This window comes from Leopardus geoffroyi, chromosome B3 (genome assembly GCF_018350155.1).
Source record: "Leopardus geoffroyi isolate Oge1 chromosome B3, O.geoffroyi_Oge1_pat1.0, whole genome shotgun sequence".
NCBI classification, from domain to species: domain Eukaryota; kingdom Metazoa; phylum Chordata; class Mammalia; order Carnivora; family Felidae; genus Leopardus; species Leopardus geoffroyi.
The window spans coordinates 59099771-59122425 of record NC_059337.1 but is presented as its reverse complement, the minus strand read 5'-3'; the positions used below and the strand labels follow the sequence as shown (position 1 = coordinate 59122425).

Sequence of the window (22655 nt, the reverse complement as noted above, 5' to 3'; positions counted from 1 at the left end):
TCTTTCCACCGGAAATGCACGTGAGCAAATTTCACTTGGTCTTTCAAACTCCAGGGTTTGCAGAACTTACCCCAGGAAGCCTTTCATGCATCCTCCCGCCCCCCGCCTCCGCCGTTAAATTTACCTTTTTACATTTAACCTCATAATGCTTCTTTTTGTTGCAGTCATCACACTGTGTCGAAATTTTGTTTACATATCTATCTTTGCTACTTGATTGTGCGCTCCTTGAGGACAAGGCTAGAGAGGACAAGGCCTAGCGCAGACCGACTTCCGAAATTATTCTGCGAAAGAATCATGTACTGGCTGGCCTCAAGGGGCTCACAGGAAGGGACAATCCTTGAGTTCTGGGGCTCTCTTCGATCCCTTCGTGAATAACTCAAGGCAAACGCGCCAGGAGCTGAATTGGAGTACCTTGGCTGAGAAGGCTGCCAAGAATGCGGCCCTGTCCACTTGCTCCTTACCGGGCGCCCGGTCCACGCCGGCGTCCAGAGCAATCTCCCCTCGTCCAGCGCGCGACGCCTCCTCCGGGGGTCGGGGCCGCGGGTCCGCCGCCCCCACTGGCGGGCGCGGCTTGGAAAGCTTGGGGGTCTCCTTGGTATCCGCCAACAGCTCCGGGCGGCGGCCACAGTGAAGACAGGGAGGGCGCACCCGGCCGGTCGGGGCGGGGCTGCAGTTGTCAGGGAAAGGGTAGCAACGACAGGCGAGCACCAAGCGCCAAGGAAGGCGCCCTTCTAACTTCCTCGCACGTATGTTTCCTCGCCGGGACCCACGCTGGGGCAGCCGTCTCCTGTGCGCTTCCTCTCTCCCCGCCCCACTACCTGCAGGACCACTACCTCCACGCTGTGGGGTAAGGAACACTCAGTCTCACTCTCCCGCCGACTCCCGCGCAGTCGGCCGCATTCCACGCCCCCTTCTCGCCCGCGCGCGCGTCGCCGCTGCCGCCGCCGCCAGAAGAGGCGGGGCCTGGGCCCGGGCGCAGAGTCAGCCACGGTCCCAGCCTGCCCCGCGCCGGCCAACGAGAGCAAAGTCAGTGACTCACCTCCGCCGCGCTAACTCCTCGCTAGCTCTCCCCTCACACACGCTCACACCCGGTTCGAGATGGCGGCGGCAGCAGCGGGGGACTCTGACTCCTGGGGTGAGGGGAAGTTACGAGGGACAGGGGCTGGGCCGGCGCTGGCCCCAAGCTGAATCGGGCACTAACGCGGCTCGCTCTCTTCCGTAGACGCTGACACGTTCTCCGTGGAAGACCCGGTGCGGAAGGTGGGGGGCGGCGGCACCGCCGGCGGGGACCGCTGGGAAGGCGAGGACGAGGACGAGGACGTCAAGGTGGGTGGGGGCCGGTACTCCGGGCCGCGCGGGAGCGAACTGGCGCTGTCTCGGGCGGGGATGCCCGCCGAGGGGCGAGCTGGTGGACTCTGGGCCCAGGGGCGCCGCCCGAGCCTGCAGTCTACGGGTCCAGACGCGAGCGTAGGGCCCCCCGGTGCCCTCCTCCCCTACGCTCGCCGGCCATTTGGGCCGGAGTCGAGCAGCGTGGCCTTTTGGATTTCCTTGGCGAGGGCGGTGGCGGCCCCGGCCCCAGCCCTTCTTTAAGGGTCTGCGTCCCAGCCTGGATCCCACCCACCAATTGGCGACGGGAGGTGACAGCAGCGGCCGGGCCCGGCCCACGTGCAAACTTCGCGGTCTGGAGCCACTCGCCAGAATGATCTGGGAAGTTGGGCATTGAGCCCAATGGTTTATCCCATATGGAAAGTCTTACAACCCACCTGCCTGTTTGAGCTCAGGTATCCCTAGGGGCAGTAACTCATTTTTGTTTCTGAAGGCCCATTTGTAGAGTTTGTTAGAGCAGTTTGATGAATGAAATATTGTGCTTTAATTTTAGCCTCCCACCCCCCTCCCACAAGACAAGTAGAAACAGTAAAGTTTACAAAATAACTTTAGACTACCCTCTCCCCACCCTGTTGTAAAAATATTGAACCGAGTACTGAGATAGCCAGCAGTTAAGTTGTCAGAAACCTAGGTAGTCCTGGGAAAACGGAGAGTTGACGGAGTGAGTTATTTATTTGCATACGAACGACGCCTAAGAAAATATTGGTTAGAATAGAGGAGGGGGCCAGTGTTTTTTTCCTATGCCTTGTTGATCTGAACCAGATTTACCCTTGTCGTTTGTTGTTGAAAACTCCTGGGGACTCATATTGGTCCAGATGACATTATGACTAGTGCATTCATTTTTTTTTTGTTTTTGGTAGTTAACAAACATCTCAAGCCCAGAATGTTAAGATTCTTTCTAACAGAATTCTCAAAATCTTTTTACATTTGTGCAGAGTTTTGTATGAATTGAGAAGATGGTTTCTCTTGGTTTTGATTCACTTAGTGTTTTACTTTCCTGACTTATACCCTTCAACACATATTGGGAGTCCTGTTAAGTCCTTCTGCTTGAGCTGAAAAAATTTAAGCTAGGTATCACTATGAACTTAATACTACTTATGTTTGGATTTTTTTTTTTTCTCCTGAGTCTGATGAGGTGGATGTCTACTTTATTGAACAGCTTGAGGTCCAGAAATAATGTGAGCTTTGCACACATTGGGGTTAATAAATGAGTAGTGCTATTGTGCATATACTTAGATGTTTCATTTACTTGTTGTATAGATATGGGAATGGATTGTGTATCATTCTCATTGCAAGATATTAGTTACCTTACTACATTGTAACAGATTTTCTATTTTGAGCATTTAGTTCACATTTGTCCTTTCACTTTTTCTGTGCTTACTGGATGCAGCAGTTAGGACATCTGTTCTGACTATTGGGAATAATTCAGCAAATGAGAAGAGAGAGAAATCAGGAAAGAAGTACCAGAAAATGAAGCTTGAAGGGAGTAGTCTGGACTAATGCCATGAAGTAACCTGCCTGGGATTATTGGATCTAAATGGTGTCATTCCTGATAAATATAATTCTTACCACTTGGAACTAATTTTGGAGATTTACAGGTTGTAAGGGACCATAAAGGTCATCTTGTCCAGTCACTCTTTTAGTGCAGAATTTTTCTTTTATGCAAATATCTTATTTCTTTTACATAAACATTGAAGTTGATCTTGGAGAAAAAAGCTGAACTTGTCCATTTTATTTCTCACTTGAAATGTTGGTTTATATCTATTGAATTTCTTCAAGATTCCCAAGGTATGTTATTCATGGAGTAATTTGATTCCTCTGCTTTAGAATCAGACAGACCTAGGTGTATATTATTGCCTTGACATTTTCTATATTTGTGGTCATAAACAAGTTTTTTTACTCTTTCCTTTTAGTTCCCCAATCTAAATTGTCCTTACAGGAGATAACTTCAGGGGGTTGTTTTGCATTTTAAATGATCTAATATGTCTAGCATTAGGCAGAGTTGCCTAGCACTTGGGAGGCACGCAAACGTTAATACTCTCTTACTTCAGGATGTTGCCTTAATTTTTCTGGCTTGTGGGAAATACCCTGTTTAGATCCAGTATCTGGGTTTATTTTGTGCCACATTTTGTGATTGCCTGAGCTCCAGGGGACCCTCCACGATGGCTCTTTACTGTGAATTTTGTGTTTTGAATGGAATGATTAACAAGCAAGTTTTTGCTTGTTCAGTTTACCAGTCTAGAGTTGAATTTTGTCACTTTGGATGGTAATGAGTAGTACCAAATTTCTGAATTCTGATGTTTTAATACATAATCCTTTTGTAAATATATGAAAACAAAGCTTAGTTTTCACAAGATCAAATAATCATAGCCTTTAAATAGTATAATAGGGGCGCCTGGGTGGCGCAGTCGGTTAAGCGTCCGACTTCAGCCAGGTCACGATCTCGCGGTCCGGGAGTTCGAGCCCCGCGTCAGGCTCTGGGCTGATGGCTCAGAGCCTGGAGCCTGTTTCCGATTCTGTGTCTCCCTCTCTCTCTGCCCCTCCCCCGTTCATGCTCTGTCTCTCTCTGTCCCAAAAATAAAATAAACATTGAAAAAAAAAATTAAATAGTATAATATATGCATTTTTTTAAGTCTTCAAAGGTAAGATGTAGAAACAGAGTAAGTTCTTCGCTTTGTGTTGTCATCTAGTGTTTAACTTTTAAGAATATAGATTTAGTGTCATTTGTAATATCCTGAGAAATGAAAGGAAAACTGAGGTCTTTGTTGCAGTAATTTGCTTCAGTAGTTTACTGTTCTTCAGTAGACATTATAACATTTTGCTGTCCTTGACTTAGTTGTCTGGCAGTGACAGAAATGGATTTAGGAGAAACTATAGAATTGTTAATCATGAGGAGAGAAGCTGTGCTTCTTCCCAATTAAAAACAAGAGAACTAGGTGTGCCTGCTTGGCTCAGTCAGTAGAGCATGAGACTCTTGATCTCTGGGTTGTAAATTTGAGTCAACTGTTGGGTATAGAGATTACTTAAAAATAAAATCTTAAAAAAAAAAAGAAAACAAAAGATGAGAACTAGGAAAATAGTCTCATGTCACGGGCTGGCTTTATTTTACCTTTCTTGCTATCCTGATGTTATGCAGAGGTAGGGAGGAAGTGTTCACTTGGCATATGTCACTGGGCTCCTTCCCCATTGCTGGAGTGATGTGTAGGTTGTGTTAAGGCAATGAGTGCATATCCCCTGCAAGCAGGGACAATACAACTTTTATTTTATTTTACTAGCCTCCTAGTATTTCAATAGAATAGATTAAAAGCCGGATTTATTCAAGTTGTATAGAATTGTTTTTTTTTTTGTTTGTTTGTTTTTTTTTAAATTTTTTTTTTTTTTTAACGTTTATTTATTTTTGGGACAGAGAGAGACAGAGCATGAACGTGGGAGGGTCAGAGAGAGGGAGACACAGAATCGGAAACAGGCTCCAGGCTCTGAGCCATCAGCCCAGAGCCCGACGCGGGGCTCGAACTCCCAGACCGCGAGATCGTGACCTGGCTGAAGTCGGACGCTTAACCGACTGCGCCACCCAGGCGCCCCTGTATAGAATTGTTTTGAGAAAACTGGCTGTGTTCAAGCATCTCTGGCATTTGCACATATAATGTTATTATACAATTCTTTTTAAAAGATCCGAGAATGAACTTAGTTGAAAACTGCCTGACTCATCCTACCCATTCAACTATCTGTTAGGATCGTATCCTGATTAATAGCTTAAATCTACCAGAGTAAGGACATTTTTCAAGCATTAGAAATAGCATTTCTGAAGAAGAGGAGATTTTTGGGAAATACTCAGAAGGTGGGCATTTTTCCAGGAAATGGGTATCTTGAAGTGTGTAACTTCTCATGAAAAATTCCAAACATAAACAGAACTAAAGAGAAATTTAAATAAATCCATGAGCAATCTTATTTCTTCTGTATCTCCACTTAACTATTCTCCCCTAACCAGATTATTTTGAGGAAATCTCAATTATATCAAACTACCCTGGCAGTTTTTATAAACTAGTAAGTTTTTAGTTAGGAAGTGTTTTGTTTTGTTTTGTTTTTAACGTTTATTTTTGAGAGAGAGAGGGAGACAGAGGATCCAAAACAGGCTCTGTGCTGTCAGCACAGAGCCCAGTGCGGGGCTCAAACCCACAAACCATGAGATCATGACCTGAGCCGAAGTGTAACGCTTAACCGACTGAGTCACCCAGGCGCCTCAGTTAGGAAGCATGTTTGGTGTTGAAAATGTGTTTGTCATGCTGGATGACTGAAAATAAATAAGCCATTTGTTTAGTGTTCATTGTCTTGATATTGCTTTAGCCAGGCATTTGAAGTAGGATTGATTAATAATAGTTCCACATGTGAAACTGGTAGGCATTGAGATGGAATTCAACGGAGTGCTTAGCCATAATACATAGTAGGATGTTAAAAACTTAATGAATTGAATAAATGAAGTAGATTTTAGAGGCAGGTACCTTAGCTTCCAGAAACCAGCATAGTTTTGAGATGATGGAAGAACATTTAGGCTTCTTTTAAGAACTGAACTTTGCTGGGAAGTCTAGACTTGCCAGAAGCCTATTACACAGTTGTGAAGCCTCTTAGAGCACGTCAGTACAGCTTACAGAACATCAGTAAAAGACTCTTTTTCTGCAAAAGGTTATTTATCTAAACCAAATTACTTAAAGGGAAGTAAAAGAGTATATGTTAATTAATGGACTCTTGCTATGGGGCAGAAGAATTTTACTGCTCCTTTGAAGCTACTTCTGTTTGATGATCTATAAATACATCTTGCTTAAGTTGGAAAGCATTTTCAGCCCTAAATGTGTCTCTGATTGCATGTGACATTCTGTAGTTGTGCATTGTAAAAATGACAGATCAGCCAACTACTGGCTGTATTATTAGAAATGTTTAAAAAGCAGGGTTTAAAAATTTTGTTTTCAGTTCTCAGTCATGTTCAATTGGGAAGTAGGTTTTAAACTTGAAAAGCAGCCATCTCTTTCAGAGCAAAGGCTCAAATGATGTTGGGTGTGTATCTGTAGAAGAGTGTAGATTAGCAAGAGATTATAAACTGCCTCTGTTCTTTTTTTTTTAATTTTTTTTAATGTTTATTTTTGAGAGAGAGACAGAGCACAGGTGGGGGAGGGGCAGAAAGGGAGGGAGACAAGATTCCAAAGCAGGCTTCAGGCTCTGAGCTGTCAGCACTGTGCCGGATGTGGGGCTCGAATCCACAAACCATGAGATCATGACCTGAGACGAAGTTGGACGCTTAACTGACCAAGCCACCCAGGTGCCCCTAAACTGCCTCTGTTCTAAGGAAGGTAGCTAGCCATTTTAGGAGAGCAGCCTGGGTGGCTCAGCCAGTTGGGTGTCCAACTTCAGCTCGGGTCATGATCTCCTGGCTCGTGAGTTCAAGCCCCATGTCAGGCTCCGTGCTGACAGCTCAGAGCCTGGGGCCTGCTTCGGATTCTGTGTCTCCCTCTTTCTCTGCCCCTCCCCTGCTCACGCTCTGTCTCTGTCTCTCCTTCAAGAATAAATAAACATCAGGGGCGCCTGGGTGGCGCAGTCGGTTAAGCGTCCGACTTCAGCCAGGTCACGATCTCACGGTCCGTGAGTTCGAGCCCCGCGTCGGGCTCTGGGCTGCTGGCTCAGAGCCTGGAGCCTGTTTCCGATTCTGTGTCTCTCTCTCTCTCTGCCCCTTCCCCGTTCATGCTCTGTCTCTCTCTGTCCCAAAAATAAATAAACGTTGAAAAAAAAATTAAAAAAAAAAAAAAAAAAAGAATAAATAAACATCAGAAAAAAAATTTTTAATTGAATATTACAGTTGGAAGATCTATTAGCTACCAAAAATTGGGTAAGGAATTTACTTGGTTATTGATAAGTATTCTGTGGAACCAAATAACCATTTAGAGCTTACTAAATTACAGACTTACTCTCTGTTTAAACGTGTTAAATTTTAGGTGTTTCTCTAAGAACGTTTTTTAAATTTTATCTGAACTTACTGTCAGCATTTACAAAGTCCTAGTGTTTACAGCAAATTGGGTAGATTTTGACCTTACATTTACTTTTTAGGTGCTGGCAAATTTTATAACTAAGGAAACAAAAGCTCTAGTTCTTGGGGAAAACTACCTGGCCTTATGCTGTGGGAATTACGTCTATTTGGAAGTCTCTCTGTTGACTTCACTTTGCTCCCTTCTTTAGGGACTTGTCCCCAGTCAGGGCAGCCTTGTTTCAAGCACTTTGGGGTGAGGGTGACAGGCAGAGCTTGCCTTCCATGGTCCTTTTATGAACGCAGGAGCAGGTGCCATAGCTGTTCCCAGGACTTGTTGATAGGAACCACTGCTTTTGCTACTAAAATCCATTCTGTGGTGGAATCTAGGTAGCCTCATTATGTCAGCCCTGATGGGACAGTTTGAGCGTCTGGAATAAGATTTATACTTTGATTTAGGGAAACCAGGAACTGGGATAGGGGTACATAGAGTTGGTATAAATGAGATATTGAGGGCGCAGGGATATGGATGGGGGTGGGGTGATGTTTTACTGGGAAAGGGAACTGAGAAATGCTCCTGATGTATCTGTTTCTCCATGTTGGAGGTATTGGGATGGAGCTGCTCATTTTTAGCTATACCTCTCCCCTCTTGGCCTCCTGGGACCAGAGGCTGCTAGACTTGTTTCTTAAAATTAATAGAAAACCATCACAGGCAATTTGAGGTAGGTAACTGGTATAGTTATAGCTGGACACATCACTCTGCGCCATACCCTTCCTTTGATGAGCTTTCCTGCAATTCCAGGGGAGCTCATTCCAGAACTGATTGATAGAATGAATTTTAGTGGAGAGGGACCTAGTTCTCAGATAGTTATGGTATACTTCAGGACTCCAGTAAGAAGTTGTTTACTATGACACTTTAAACCTGGTTCCTTCATTGTTTTGTTTTGTTTTGTTTTGTTTTGTTTTTGTTGGTTGGTTTGGTTCATTCATTACTTTTCACTGAGATTTTGGGATAGCTATCTGAGGGCCTAATGTTCTTACCTATAAAATGGAGAAACCACCATCTTACTTACAGGACTTCGTGAGGGTTAACTGTGTTACTACATGTGAGGCCCTTTGCACAGTGTTTGGTGCAAAGTCAACACTTAGTAAATGCTTTATCATCATCATCATCATCATCATCATCACTATTATTAATAGAGAGTGGTGAATATGTACCCCTTTGAAGTAAGCAAATGGTCTTCCTGTCTGGAGCACCACCTAAGCAGGATATCACTCACAGACCCAGCTTTCTATATTATGTGAAGATTAAAACAATAACAAAAAACTCCTAGTAGTTAATTTTTATTTTCAACTCTAGGGTTCCTTTTGTACTGTGGTGTATTGATAACAAGCATTTAAGCAAACCAGTCAGATTATACAAACATTTGCTTTTTAATTTCTAACTCTTGTATCTTAGATGTCCAAATAATGACTAGCAGGTTTGTTTTCAGTCTGTTAACCTTGACCTGTGAGTTAAATTGCCAAGGTGAGGTGATTATAAAAATATTTTACTTTTATCCAAATTTCTTTCTACTCTGCTTGCAGAGCCTATGATAGCCTTAATCAGGATTTTTTAGTTCTCTGGTGGACTTAGAGAATTTTATTAAAATCAAGGCTTGGTTAGTTTAAATACCTAGACTGATTCATTATGAGCTGTCTTGTTATAAAACAGAAGCTTGGTGTCATAGTTATGGCACATTAGTCAGCCTCTACATCTTCCAGCAGCAGCAGAGCCTCTTGCAATCCTGTGGTTCAGCTTCAAATGGCTATCCCTATTAAACTTAAACATTCTAAAGTCTCTGGAACCTTTAGAAAATTGTTTGATAATCAGTTTATATTTAGTTCAGTGACTGTGTTAGGTGTAGAAAAGACAAGAGTATAGATCAACCTTAAAGTGCCCTACCCAAGTTAGGGAGTGGGTTCAATAAGCTATTGATCAGCTCTTGACTGCTCTTAAATACTGGGCTTAAATATTATATAGATTTAATTCATTAATCAGGGTTGTGTTGTATACCAGTAATTGTGTTGTATAGGTTGTGTTGTATATCAATAATTGAGCCATTGGCTAGAATGTTGGATGCTTTCACATTTGGGAAAGTAAGAAATATAAAGTCCTTTTAATTTTTTATTTAAAACAACTGCAAATTACTTTAAGAGAAGTAGTTTTGGCTTGGTTGTCTTGTGTTAACAGACAAGTTGATATAAAATTTCATATGGAAAAACAAACATGCAAGAATGGCCAGGAGAACACTAAAAAGCCTGAAAACCTATAAGAGAGGGAACCAGCCTTGACCTACATAAAAACATACTATAATTAATTAAAGTAATGAAAGCAGTGTGGTATTGGTGCATGAAGAGACAGTAGACCTGTGGGAAAGCAGAAGTAGACCAAGTACCTGTGAAAATTTAGTATGTGGCAAATCACAGGGCTCAGGTATACTGTTTAATAACTGATGCTATGACAATTAGGTAACCATTTAGAAAAAGAGTTAGATCCGTACTTCATACCACACAAAAGAAAAAACTCCATATGGACTAGAGATCTAAATAAAAAACAATGAAAGCATACATGTTTTAGAAGAAACTGACTTGATGAAATTCATAGACAATAAAAAGAAAAGACTGATAAATTTTACTGCATAAATGTGGTGGGGTGCATATGCTTCGTAGGGAAACACTAGAAATATTTCCATTAAGAACAACAAGGCAGGGGTGCCTGAGTGGCTCAGTTGGTTAAGCTTCTGACTCTTGGTTTTGGTTCAGGTCATGATCTCAAGTTTTGTGAGTTCAAGCCCTGCATTAGGCTCTGTGCTGACATCACTGGAGCCTGCTTGGGATTCTGTCTCCCTCTCTCTCTGCCCCTCCCCCACTTGCTCTCTAGCTCTCAAAAAACAAAAAACAAAAAACAAAATAATGATGCCCATTATCTCTGCCATTATTCACAGTGTACTAGAGGTTTAGCCAGTGCAGTTAGATAAATCACTTGTGGAAGCATAAGAATTGGTAAAGAAGTAAAGCCATTTTCATTTACAGATGATATTTTAGTACACCTGGAAAGCCCTAGAGAATCAATGAAAGTGACAAATTAATTAACATGTAAAAACCAATTGTATACACAAATAATAACCAGTTAGAGGACATAACAGGGAAGGAAAAAAAAAAAAACCCTCCAATTTACAGTAGGAACACATAAGAGAAATACTTAGGAACAAACTTGAAGAGAAATTCACAAAATCTCCAAGAGGGAAACTTTAAAACATTCCTTGAAAGATACAGAAATAGACTTGAACAAATGGAAAAACAGCCCTTTTCCTTAGCTAGGGTGGCTCAACATTATGAAGATGTGCATTTTCCTAACATTAATTTACAATTTTAATGCAGTACAAAAAAAAAAATACTTCTTTCTGTGGAGTTAGATAAGTTGCACATGGAAAAGTAAACAGGCAAGAATTATTAATAGAAGTCCTTTTCTTTAGGATAACTGGGATGATGATGATGATGAAAAAAAAGAGGAAGCAGAAGTAAAACCAGGTGAGCCACTGGGGTTCCTTCATTTTTGGTTTTATATCTTGTGAGCATGTAATACTTATGTTAAGACAAATGACAAAATGCTTGCAAAATTGAAAATTTTTGTGTTGAGAAACCAAACACCCTTCCATTCTCACTTTATTCTCTTCTCCTCCCATCTCTTCTCTCCCCTCAAAACATAATCAGATTGGATACTGCCTGCCACTTTCTGTTTGAGTGCTGCTGTTAGGAGACAGTAGAGGAGGGTGTGATCTCATATTTTAATAATCTAAATCCTGCTGAAAGCACTGGGGAAATATGAAGGGAGATGTTTGGGTCCTAGGGGTCAGATCAGAGAAGAGAAAGGAAGAGTCCCAGAACTTTCCCATTGTTATTCACGAGTAAATCACCAATTTACTCAATCACAAATTGGAGCTAGGAGAAGTTTGGTCTTTTGAAGTATATTATTGTTATGTCTGTCTCATCCACAAACTGGAAAATATTCAAGGTAACTGTGATTAAAACATTTCTTTCAGAAGTAAAAATTTCAGAAAAGAAAAAAATAGCAGAGAAAATAAAAGAGAAAGAACGGCAGCAGAAAAAAAGGCAAGAAGAAATTAAAAAGAGGGTAAGTAATACTCATTTCCTGAAATACAGAATTCTCACATCAGTAATGCTACATTGTCTTAATAGACAGCAAGTATTACCTAGCAGTCTGACGGGCTTTGTAAAGACTATAAATGGACACTATTAGAGAAGTAAATCCCCAAGCTGAATTCTGTGTCTCCCTCTCTCTTTGCCCCTCTGCCTCTTGCACGTGCTCTCTCTTTCAAAAATAAATATTTAAAAAAGCCCCTCAAAATAAAAGATAAATTATCATAATGAATAATCATGTATGTCACCTAAATTTAACAGTTGCTAATATTTTGCCATATTTGCTTCATCTTTTTTTGTTAAAATCAAGTAAAATGTGCATTTTATCTTTAAATAGTTCAGTATGCATCTTTGAAAAATCAAAGCTGTTTCTCACATGATTACGTATCTAATAGAATGAACAGTAATTTTTTAATGTCATCTAATATTCAGTTTATATGGGTTGGGTTTTTTGTTGTTTTGTTTTATTTTGTTTTTTGAGAGAGAGAGAGTGCACAGACAGGGAAGGGGCAGAGGAAGACAGAATCTCAGGCAGGCGCCACGCTCAGTGTGGAGTCTAATGTTGGGCTTGATCTCATGACCGTGAGTTCGTGACCTGAGCTGAGATTAAGAGTCGTACCCTTAACGAACTGAGCCACCCAGGTACCCCTATATGTGCCCAATTTCTAATTGTCCCAAGATATCTTTTACATATGGTTTGTTTAAACAAGGACCTTAGATTCATTGCATTAGGTTGTTAACATATCCTAAGTCTCCTAGAGTATCTTTCTCTCTGTCTTAAAATGACAGTAAGGGCACCTGGGTGGCTCAGTTGGTTAAGCATCCAACTCTTGATCTTGGCTCAGGTCATGATCTCATGGTTCATGAGTTCAAGCCCTGCATCAGGCTCTGGGCTGATAGCTCAGAACCTGCCTGGAGTTCTGTTTCTTCTTCTCTCTGCCCCTCCCTTGCTTATGCACATGCATGTGCTCTCTCTCTAAAATAAACTTGAAAAAAAAAAAGTAAAATGACATTCACTTATTGAAGGGAGGAGCCCATTTGTTGTGTAGAATATCCCACCTTTTTGATTTGTCTGATTGCTTACAGTTGCAATTTCCTGTAACTTGGCTGGTAAGTCTAAAAGTTTGATTGGATTCAGATTAAACATTTTTAATTGGAATACTTTAGAGGTCATGCTCTGTGCTTCATATTGCATCATATCACATCAAGAGTCACGTAATATCTGTCCTATTGTTAGTGATGCTAAAATTGATGACTGGGTTAAGGTGGTAACAGTCTGATCCTTCTATTATAAAATTACATATTCTTGTAAGTAATCCAATTTCACGTCAAGCTCCCACCCATTAGTTTAGTGTTAGTAATGATTGTTGCCTAATTATTTTATTAGGGATTGCAGAATGGTGATTTTTGTCATCCAGTGACTTCTCTTCCATTTGTTACTGGCTGGCTTTTCTTCCTCCTCTTCTACTTGCTTTGCTGTTTGATTACTTTGATATGGTTTGTGCTACAAAAGCAGAGTAAAAGCTTAATTGTTTTCTTGTAATCACTAATTTCCAGAGTAAGGAGGGAGTGTAATAGTAACTTCAAAGGGTTGAAAAATGAGGGGTTTGTGGGTTTTTTTCTTTTGAGTAAATTTGTAGATGTACAGGTTTTTATAAATTTTACTCAGATACAGTAATTATTCTTTTGATGCTCAAATTTTCCCAACTTTGGCCAGTAGGAAACCCTTTCAGTTGTTCTAATGTTCATCCTTTTGACAGAACCCTATTAGTCTTTGAAAACTTCTGCTTTCTGGCACAATAAGTGCCAGGCTCACCTGGTAAACTCTCTTCTTTAAGCCTGGAATGTGCTACTTCCCTGAGGTTTTTAGTGGAAATGATGTTTAGAAGCCAAATCTAGTTGCTAGTAGTACTCAGCATTATTGAGGTGGCCTTGCCTTCTAGACCCATTTTTATGGGTGAAGCTAGGAAAGAAATAAATGCATGAGTATATGTGTTGTGTATGTCAGCGTTAGTTCATCGATTCTAATAACCTTAACATAATTGTTTATTTGCTTTTCTACAATACCAGTAATACTAACAATGTTTGTAGGATTTCTTTGCAATTCTTTGCATTGAGAATATATCCTCTAAGGATGTATAATTATGTTCTGGGTTCTAAAGTCATTTGTATTATTTTGTGTTAGTATGTCTTTTGATACATATTTTAGAGTCATTTGTTACCATTTCCATTTTTAAAGTTTTATTTTTTATGTAACTTTATTTTTTAAACATGAAATAATGTTCAGAAGGCAAAACCATACAAAAATGGTATACTCAGAAAAGTCTCAAGCATCCATTCCTGTCCTGTCCTCTCCATCCTGTTCCCTGTCACCCCCTATAAGAAAGCATTTTCACTAGTTTTTGGTTTATTCTTTTTTATTTTTTGTTTTTTGTAGCTGTATGGTATTCTGTTGCTACAAATATGTACTGTATTTTATTTCACCAGTCTTCTAGTCATGGGCAGCTGGATCTTTTTTCCCCATTCCTGTACTTGAACTAACTGCTTCCATGAATAGCCGTATCTGTGTGTCATTTTTAATGGGTATAGTCATATTTGTAGGATAGATTGTCAAATGAGAGATTGATGGGTCAGAGGGCAAATTACATTTGTAGTCTTGCCAAGGGTTCTCAAATTGCCCTCTGTATGGGGTTGTACCAGTTTGCATTTGCCAACAATGTATCAGAGTGTGTTTCCCCAGTCAGGGACATTTTAGATACTTTTAAAATAATTTATACTTGCATATCAAAAATATTTACATGTGTGTTTCTATGATCAGAACAAGAAATAGAAACTTAGAACTCAGTCTAAGAAGCCATCTTGGTTAGATCTTTCTTGGTCATTGAAGTTAGAATTTGTACTTCCTTTGTTGTGTCTTGGTATTTATATCCAACATAAAGAAACCTTATTAGAGTGTGCTCAGTTTGTCTTAAGTAAAATATTGAGTTAAGATGAGTTCAGTTTTGATGCAGGAAATACTTAATAATGTCCAGGTCTACAAAGACAGTTAAGTCAAGATATTTCCTTTTTTCTTTCTAGAAAGTATTCTGAGATTTCCTAACTTGGCATAATGACATTTCTCATTTTATCCTCTCCATGAGAAACAAAATATGATGTATTTCAGAAGTGGACTTGTGAGTCAGAATCTGCAAGCTGCATAGACATAGTTAACTATGAATAGCACAAGTTCCCTTTACTTTTTTCCCACTTTAATGAATACTGTCATAGATTCTCCTTCATAGTAAAAGTGATACATTTGTTGTAGGAAGTATCACAGTATAAAGAAATGATATTCACTAAACTGTTGACTGTCAGAGAAGTAGAACTGGAAAATAACTGACAACTTCTGTTGTGTGTCTTTAAAATTTGTTAACAATGATAATGTGTTACTTTTATAATAATATAAAAATGTAAATAAGAGGAAAACTGTTTTTAAATTTTTTAATTGTTTATTTACTTTTGAAAGACAGAAATGGAGCATGAGTAGGGGAGGGGCAGAGAGAGAGAGAGAGACACAGAATCTGAAGTGGGTTCCAGGCTCTGAGCTGTCAGCATAGAGCCTGACATGGGGCTTGACCTCATGAACTGTGAAATCATGACCTGAGCTGGAGTGGGATGCTTAACCTACTGAGCCACACAGGTGCCCCAAGAGGAAAACGTTTTTTGGTGGTTTGTTTTGTTTTGTTTTGTTTTACATTTTTATTTATTTTTGAGAGACAGAGACAGAGCACACCTGGGGGACGGGCAGAGAGAATGAGACACAGAATCCGAAGCAGGCTCCAGGCTTCAGCACAGAGACCGATGCAGGGCTCGAACTCACAAACTGTGAGATGGTGACCTGAGCCAAAGTCGGATGCTTAACTGACTGAGCCACCCAGGCGCCCCCAATTTTTTTTTTTTTTTTTTAATTAGAACGTGTGTGTGCACAAGTGGGGGATGGGCAGAGGAAGAGAGAGAGAATATTAAGCAGGCTCCTCACTCAGCATGTAGCCTGATGTGGGGCCCCATCCCATGACCCTGGGGGATCATGACCTGGATGGAAATCAACAAGAGTTGGATGCTCAACTGACTGAGCCACCCGTGTGCCCCCAAAACATTTTTTTTATGTTTGCATAGTACAGTTGGCCTTTGAACAATGTGAGGGCTAGGGGTGCTGACCCCTGCACAACAAGCTACATACAACTTTTGACTTCCCCCAAACTTAACTATTAATAGCCTACTATTGACTGGAAACCTTACTGCTAACACAGTCAACACATAATTTTGTAGTTGTGTGTATTATATATCATATTCTTCCAGTAAAGTAAACTAGAGAAAAGAAAATGTTAAGAAAATCATGAAGAGAAAAATGCATTTGCTGTACTGTAAATACCAGAAAAAGTCTGAATAAGTGGACCCATGCTTTTCAGACCTGTTTTATTCAAGGGCCATCTGTATTGTCATATGGCTGTGCCATGTTTTATTTATTCTTTTGTTGAACATTTGGGTTATCTCTAAATTTATTGGAAATTGTAAGTAATACTCCAATGGACATCCTTGTGGCTAAATGTTAGTGTGCATCTTTGGTTTCTTAAGATAAATACCTAGAAGTGGAATTGAGTCTACATAAAGCCTATAAAAGTTATTTTAAGACTTGATGCACATTACCAAGTTGCCCTAGAAAAGTTGTTTCAATCAATATACAGTCTTTAGCAGCAATGTGTGATTTTTCCCTTGTCTACAATCTCAATTCCATATTTTTTAAAAAGGCTGTGGAAATAAACTCAGTCTTCTTGAGTTCTTAACTCAGCTCTCTCACATTAGCAGCTGTGTTAACCTTCTGTTACCATGGACAGGTTGCTTAACCTCTCTGTGCCTCAAATTTTTTTGTGTAAAATCAGGATAAGAATATCTGAGGTGTTTAGAAGGATGCCTGAAATAAACACTTTATAAGTATTTGCTATTATTTATAATTTTGTGTTTATTAAAAAAAAGTTCACACAATTCAAAAATGTACTGGTCATTCGTAATCCCAGCCGTTTTAAAATTTTCTTTCTGTCTCATTTTAGTTAGAAGAACCTGAAGAACCTAAAGTGCTAACACCAGAAGAACAATTAGCAGATAAACTGCGGCTAAAGAAATTACAGGAAGAGTCAGACCTTGAATTAGCAAAAGAAACTTTTGGTAAGGTGCAGGGAGGGGGTGATTGCAGTGAAGTATTGAAGTTCCAAGTGCATGCGGTGGAAGTCTTACTAGTTATGAAAGTTTAGAAAACGTCTCCATTTTTGGCATAACAATACTGGCTAACTTAGATATTCGAAAGTAGTTTTTATTTTATATTTGAGGTTTCATTGCTTAAGGCAGAGTGAAATACATTTTCAGATTTTTTAATGATTATGTTCCGAGTATCACATAAAAGGTTATTAAGATAAATCATTGGACCTTTTCAAATAAAGTCACCTGCTCCTTTAAATATATCAGCTGGATGAAATTTGGATGAAATGTGAGGTCTGTAGCTTTGAGGTTTAAATATTGAACTGACTATAGGGCTATCCTATTGTCTTAAGTCTGGATAAGAACGTCCCTGTGGGGCATTCACCTTCAGCTGTGCCTCTGCTCAGGATCATTCCTTTCTGTGACCCTTCTTGGCCCTCGCCATACCCAGTCTTTAGAGGGCTTCCATTTCTGTGTGCCATGCTACAGTTGTGAGTGGTACATGAGATAAAAAACATATTCAGGATCCTGTATGTATGGAAGTTCAGAGTGTTCTAGGGGGAGAGTAACAGGACATGAAGGGGAAAGTAAGAAACATGGCCAAAGAAATAGTTAAAAGTTCTCCCTTTGTTTAATTAAGCTCATTGTTGTCATTACCTATTGTGTACTTTTCAGAGTAGAAGATTATGTTGAAAGAGTTAAAGAGCTTTGAAACCTGTAGCTAATTGTATCCCCATCCTTCCTGTTCTTTAAGGAAGGGTGACAAGTGATCATTGGCCTTTCTGTGGGAGATGTGATTTTCTCACTCCGGGAGTTGCTGGCATCCTGAGGAGTTACTTTGGGTGCTCCTGTGCACTGGCGTGTACTTGGCAGATCTTAACCTGCAGAGGGCATGCAGCCATTATCCAGTGTCTTCATAGCATGGTAACAGCCAGCCAAGTGTTTATTAAAGAAAAGAGTTTACATGCTACTTAAAAATTCTAAAATGGGACAATTATGGATTGCAAGGCAAAAACATGGATTCATACAGCCATCATTTAGTTAATAGGGTTTTAACGTTGTATTTCTCATACTAAAATACTAAATTAGTGATACTGTTAACTCAATTTGCTATTGAGGAAGATACAAAGTGTACTCTTAGCCTAGAATCCTTTTAGGCCAGATTCTTTCTGTTGGGATTTTTAAAAAATTTTTTAAATGTTTATTTACTTTTGAGAGAGAGACAGAGCATGAATGGGGGAAGGGCAGAGAAGGAGGGAAACACAGGATCCGAAGCTGGCTTCAGGCTCTGAGCCGTCAGCACAGAGCCTAGCCTGATGGCGGGGCTTGTACCCACAAACTGTGAGATCATGACCTGAGTCGAAGTTGGATGCTTAACCAACTGAGCCACCCAGGTGCCCCTCTGTTGGGATTTTAATACATGGCTTACCCCTCTTAGCTTCTGGAGTCAGCTGCATACTTTGACAGGAGCCATCTGGGTTTTTGTTTTGCTTTTTCCTTCTCTCCCCATTTTACTGTGGCCTATTTTTTTTTTTTTTTAAGTTTATTTATTTTGAGAAAGGAACAGGGGAAGAGGGGCAGAGAGAGAGAATCCCAAGCAGGTTCCATGCTCAGCATGGAGCCCGACGTAGGGCTTGATCCCATGACAGTGGGATCATGACCTGATCGGAAAGCAAGAGTCAGCCGCTCAGCTGATCCACCCAGGCCCTCAGGCTCTGCTGCAGGCTATTCTTAGACATAAACTTTAAAAACATCCTTTTTGTGCCAGAGACGCTTTTGGTGCTGTGGTGAAAACTACAGGTTTCCTCTTAATATGATGGTTTTTTAAATGCAGAACATAAAATACATAGAATTTTACTTACTAAGGAAGTCTGTTATATTGAAACAGGTATAATGTTAAAAAGACGAGATACAGTAATAATGTGCTTCTTTATTAATGCAGTAAATAAGATCTAGTGGCAGGTCTATCTAATAAGTAATGTAATTTGAAAGTAATGATGACCGAAACAATATTTTAAGAGAACTACAACTGTAATGTGATACGAAAATATCTGATCTTTACTAGTAACAGGTTTTTGCTAGTTATAACCACTGTGATTTATTGCCTATAATCAAAATGGAAGGAAATGCTAAATTAGAGGTTAATGAAAATAAAGTTGTAATCTTTGATCCAAATTTGCAGACCTGCTGAATTCTGTCCAAGAACTCCAGTGGACCCAGGTTAAGAAACTCTGCTTTAGCATGAAATAACAGCATTGTTCAGATACTGAATTGGTTTATAAACCTAAAAAAAAATCTTTCTGATATTTTTAGTGCTCCCTCTTCTCCTGCAGGTGTTAATAATACAGTTTATGGAATAGATGCTATGAACCCATCTTCAAGAGATGACTTCACAGAGTTTGGAAAGTTACTAAAAGATAAAATAACACAATATGAAAAGTCACTATATTATGCCAGTTTTTTGGAAGCCTTAGTTCGAGATGTGTGTATTTCACGTAAGTAACTCTAATCTCTACTTCTGTAGGTGGATTTTAGTAACAGCCCATCATAGGAGGATGGAGGTTGACTTTTTTTGGGATGCTATAATAGACTTAGGATTTCCTTTTCAGAAGTTACCTTGGGAATGTTCTGCAAATACCCAGTGAGTTTGAGTGGTTTTGTTTTTTGAGGCTTTCTTCTTAATGTTTTTAAAATGGCTTCCCAAAGGGACATCTGGACTTTGCTGATACAAAGCTGATAAAACACTAGCTTATTCTTTTATCTAATTATATCTTTAAAAAAAATTTTTTTTTAACGTTTATTTTGAGACAGAGAGTGCAAGCAGGGTTGGGGCAGAGAGAGAGGGAGATACAGAATCCGATGCAGGCTCTGAACTGTTGGCTCCCCTTATCTAATTATATCTTAAATGGACAAGGAAGTATCTTTTGGGGAAAACTGTCTCTCACCATACGGAATTTTAGAGCTGAGTGCAACCATAGTAAGTGTTCATTTTACAAACAAGGAAGCCTGTGACTATAGGTTTAAGTTGCTCAACAGAACAGGTACCTATATTCTGGGTCTGTGGGTGTGGTGCCATGCCCTGAAAGGAGTCATACATTTCAGAGACAGGGTGTGTGGGAGTAAAAACCAGGGGTAGTGTGGCACTAATGTGGAAGGGACTGTTTTTGCTAGCACTGCTGTTTTTAAGATCGAGAAAAAGGAATTCTACACGATGAACTTTCAATTGGGATTTCCTTGAGAAATCATTACTAATTTGGGTGTTCTGAATTTGATTAGTGATATACCCATAGTTGGTATTTTATTTACATATACTTTTTTTCTTCTTTTTGAAGGTGCTCTCTAACCAAAACTGAAACTCTTTTTGGTAGCTAAAAACTGCTGCGTTTCAGCTTGGTATTTTTATAAGGATCAAAGGATGTGTTGTCCACTAATCAGACTTGTCTCCTAGTAGGATACTGAGATTTCTGAGATAACCTGTTTTCATTCTGGTTCCCGTGGTAGAAGTGGTAGAAAATAGAGACCCTAAAGGGTGGGGAGTTGTAATTTGTAGTTTTAAGAATGGTTGTTCCATGTTCATTCAGCCACTCCTCAGTGTGCATCGAGGATGTGTTGTGGAAAGGCATGGTGATCCTCCGTGTGTTTATTTTTTTGCCCCCTCACATGTTTAGATTGAGTTAAGGAGATATGGTAGGGGACAGTATGAGCTCTAAAGACACTTCGGGTTTCTTTTTGAACAATGGTGTCTTGGTTATTTCAGGTCATTATAAAATTTTTGTTGCTGAGTTTTCTATTTTACGTTAAATAGTTCTGATTTGTGAGCCTAGCCATAGACTGAATCGTGATTCTTTACCGTTTTATGTTTAACAGGACAAATTCATAGCCTTTTTAAAGTTACTGAAGCTAATGATGGACAAAGTAGAGGTGGTAATTCCTTTTTCTTTTTTTTTAGTGGAAATTGATGACTTGAAAAAGATTACCAATTCATTGACTGTGCTTTGCAGTGAAAAACAAAAGCAAGAAAAGGTAAGGGCAAACATGCAAGGGAGATGCCTATCACATTAGGATGGGGGTGTAGGCATAATATTCTCAGTGTACTGGGAGCCTGAACTAAAATTTAAATTGGAATAGAGCTGGAGCCTGAGTGCCATTACTGTCCTTTTGTTCACAGACATGGTCAGAGTTTTCTTTTGGAACAGAAATTGCTTTGGGTTAGGTCTGAGATCTCCCCTAAAGTTTTTTTGTTGCCAGAGGCTTTAGTGTCTCTGTGAGGGTTTCTGTACCAGAAAAAGGTGCCCACAGTGGACAGTCTCATGAATTAACTCTCTTTTGTCTTTAGCAAAGCAAAGCCAAAAAGAAGAAGAAAGGCGTGGTTCCTGGAGGGGGATTAAAGGCCACCATGAAAGACGATCTGGCAGATTATGGTGGTTATGATGGAGGATATGTACAAGACTATGAAGACTTCATGTGACATTTTATCTTCTCCTGGTGTCTTCTTTCTGTTGCCCACAATCCCTTCAACATGTAGCACAACTTCCTTTCCTTTCAGTTCTGCCAAATGCTACAATCAGAAGTGCAGTATCTTTTGTGCTGGTTATTTAACCCCTTGACACTTAGGTGCTAATGTGCGAATGAGGGAACTTGGATCTTGCTGCCAAGGGGTTAAAATTGGGAACCTCAGTTGCTACTAAATCATAGTTTAAAAAAAACAAGCGTAATAATGTTGTCATTGTTGCTCTCTGATTCCATAGCAGCAGTCACTGAATTGGAAACAAAGGTTGCAACATGACAAAAATTGTGTAGTATTTACCAGCACCATTCAGTAATACAGCCTTAACCATACCTCCTTGAACTACTTCATAACTTGTCAAGAAAAGCAGTTTGCAGCAAGGGCATGCCGTGTGCACCTAGTATTAAAATTGCTTTGTCTTAAAATTGAGCGTGAGGATATTAAAAATACATTGTGAAGAAGACTGCTTATCTCAGAGTGAAGATACAACGGCTGAAAAGCACTAGCTTGATACTTAAAAATCAAATGACCAAAACCTTCCAACTTTGAAGCTGAAGAAGGTAGACCTCCATTATTGTGTTGCATTACAAGTTGTGGAATCTCTTGAATGCATAGACCGTCTAGTTTCTATTTATCAGACTGTTCTGCTGACGGAGTGCTTCAGACGGGGGAGGGAAGCTCTTTACCTGTTTCATTTCCCTGATTTAAATGTCTGAACAATCCTCCTCTGTTCTCCTGGGCTGCAATGGAACAACTTTAACAGGGTTTTGGCATTTCCTTTCCTTTATAAAACATGCTCAGCAAACTGCACCAGTTGACTACAGTTTGGTAAATTGTTATGTTAACAATTATGACATCTGCAATGTTTTATAAAGCAACTAATTTAATAAAATCACTATTGTGAGGACTTAAATTTTGTGTTAACTCCCAAGAGATATTTTTGGAGAGTATAGAACAACAGCTCTTGGGACTAGAGTTCTCTGTATACTTACAAAGCTATTAATAAATGCCTGATGAGCAGTTAACAGCTTTAAGACAAAAATGATGTGCCAGGCCTGATTAGTGTCACCCTAGAGCGACAAAGGTATAGGGCTGCCTTCCTCTCCTTATTTATTTGGGCAAATTGTTTGCTTGTTTAGATCTTAAGGCCTAACTCAGTACGGAGAAGAGCTTATTTATTTGGAGTAATTGAGCTTATTACTCAGGTTACGGCTGTAAAAGCATAGATTGGGTGATCCTCTTTATTATATATTTTAAGCAATTTAACCAAATTTGTGGTTGGAGTCTTTTTGAAACTGTCAGAGAATCAAAAGTAGG

At 39.9% G+C, this 22655-nt stretch overlaps 1 protein-coding gene across 1 annotated transcript; it reads left to right on the top strand.

The window, feature by feature from the left end:
* The first annotated feature begins 985 nt into the window (after nucleotides 1–985).
* EIF3J (eukaryotic translation initiation factor 3 subunit J) lies at nucleotides 986–22251 on the top strand. The gene is made up of 8 exons (XM_045449893.1): nucleotides 986–1135; nucleotides 1223–1326; nucleotides 10915–10969; nucleotides 11482–11573; nucleotides 16687–16801; nucleotides 19165–19326; nucleotides 20781–20854; nucleotides 21168–22251. The coding sequence occupies exons 1-8, from the start codon at nucleotides 1099–1101 to the stop codon at nucleotides 21297–21299; spliced, it is 771 nt and encodes a 256-aa protein (XP_045305849.1). The 5' UTR covers nucleotides 986–1098; the 3' UTR covers nucleotides 21300–22251.
* Nucleotides 22252–22655: the final 404 nt, after the last annotated feature.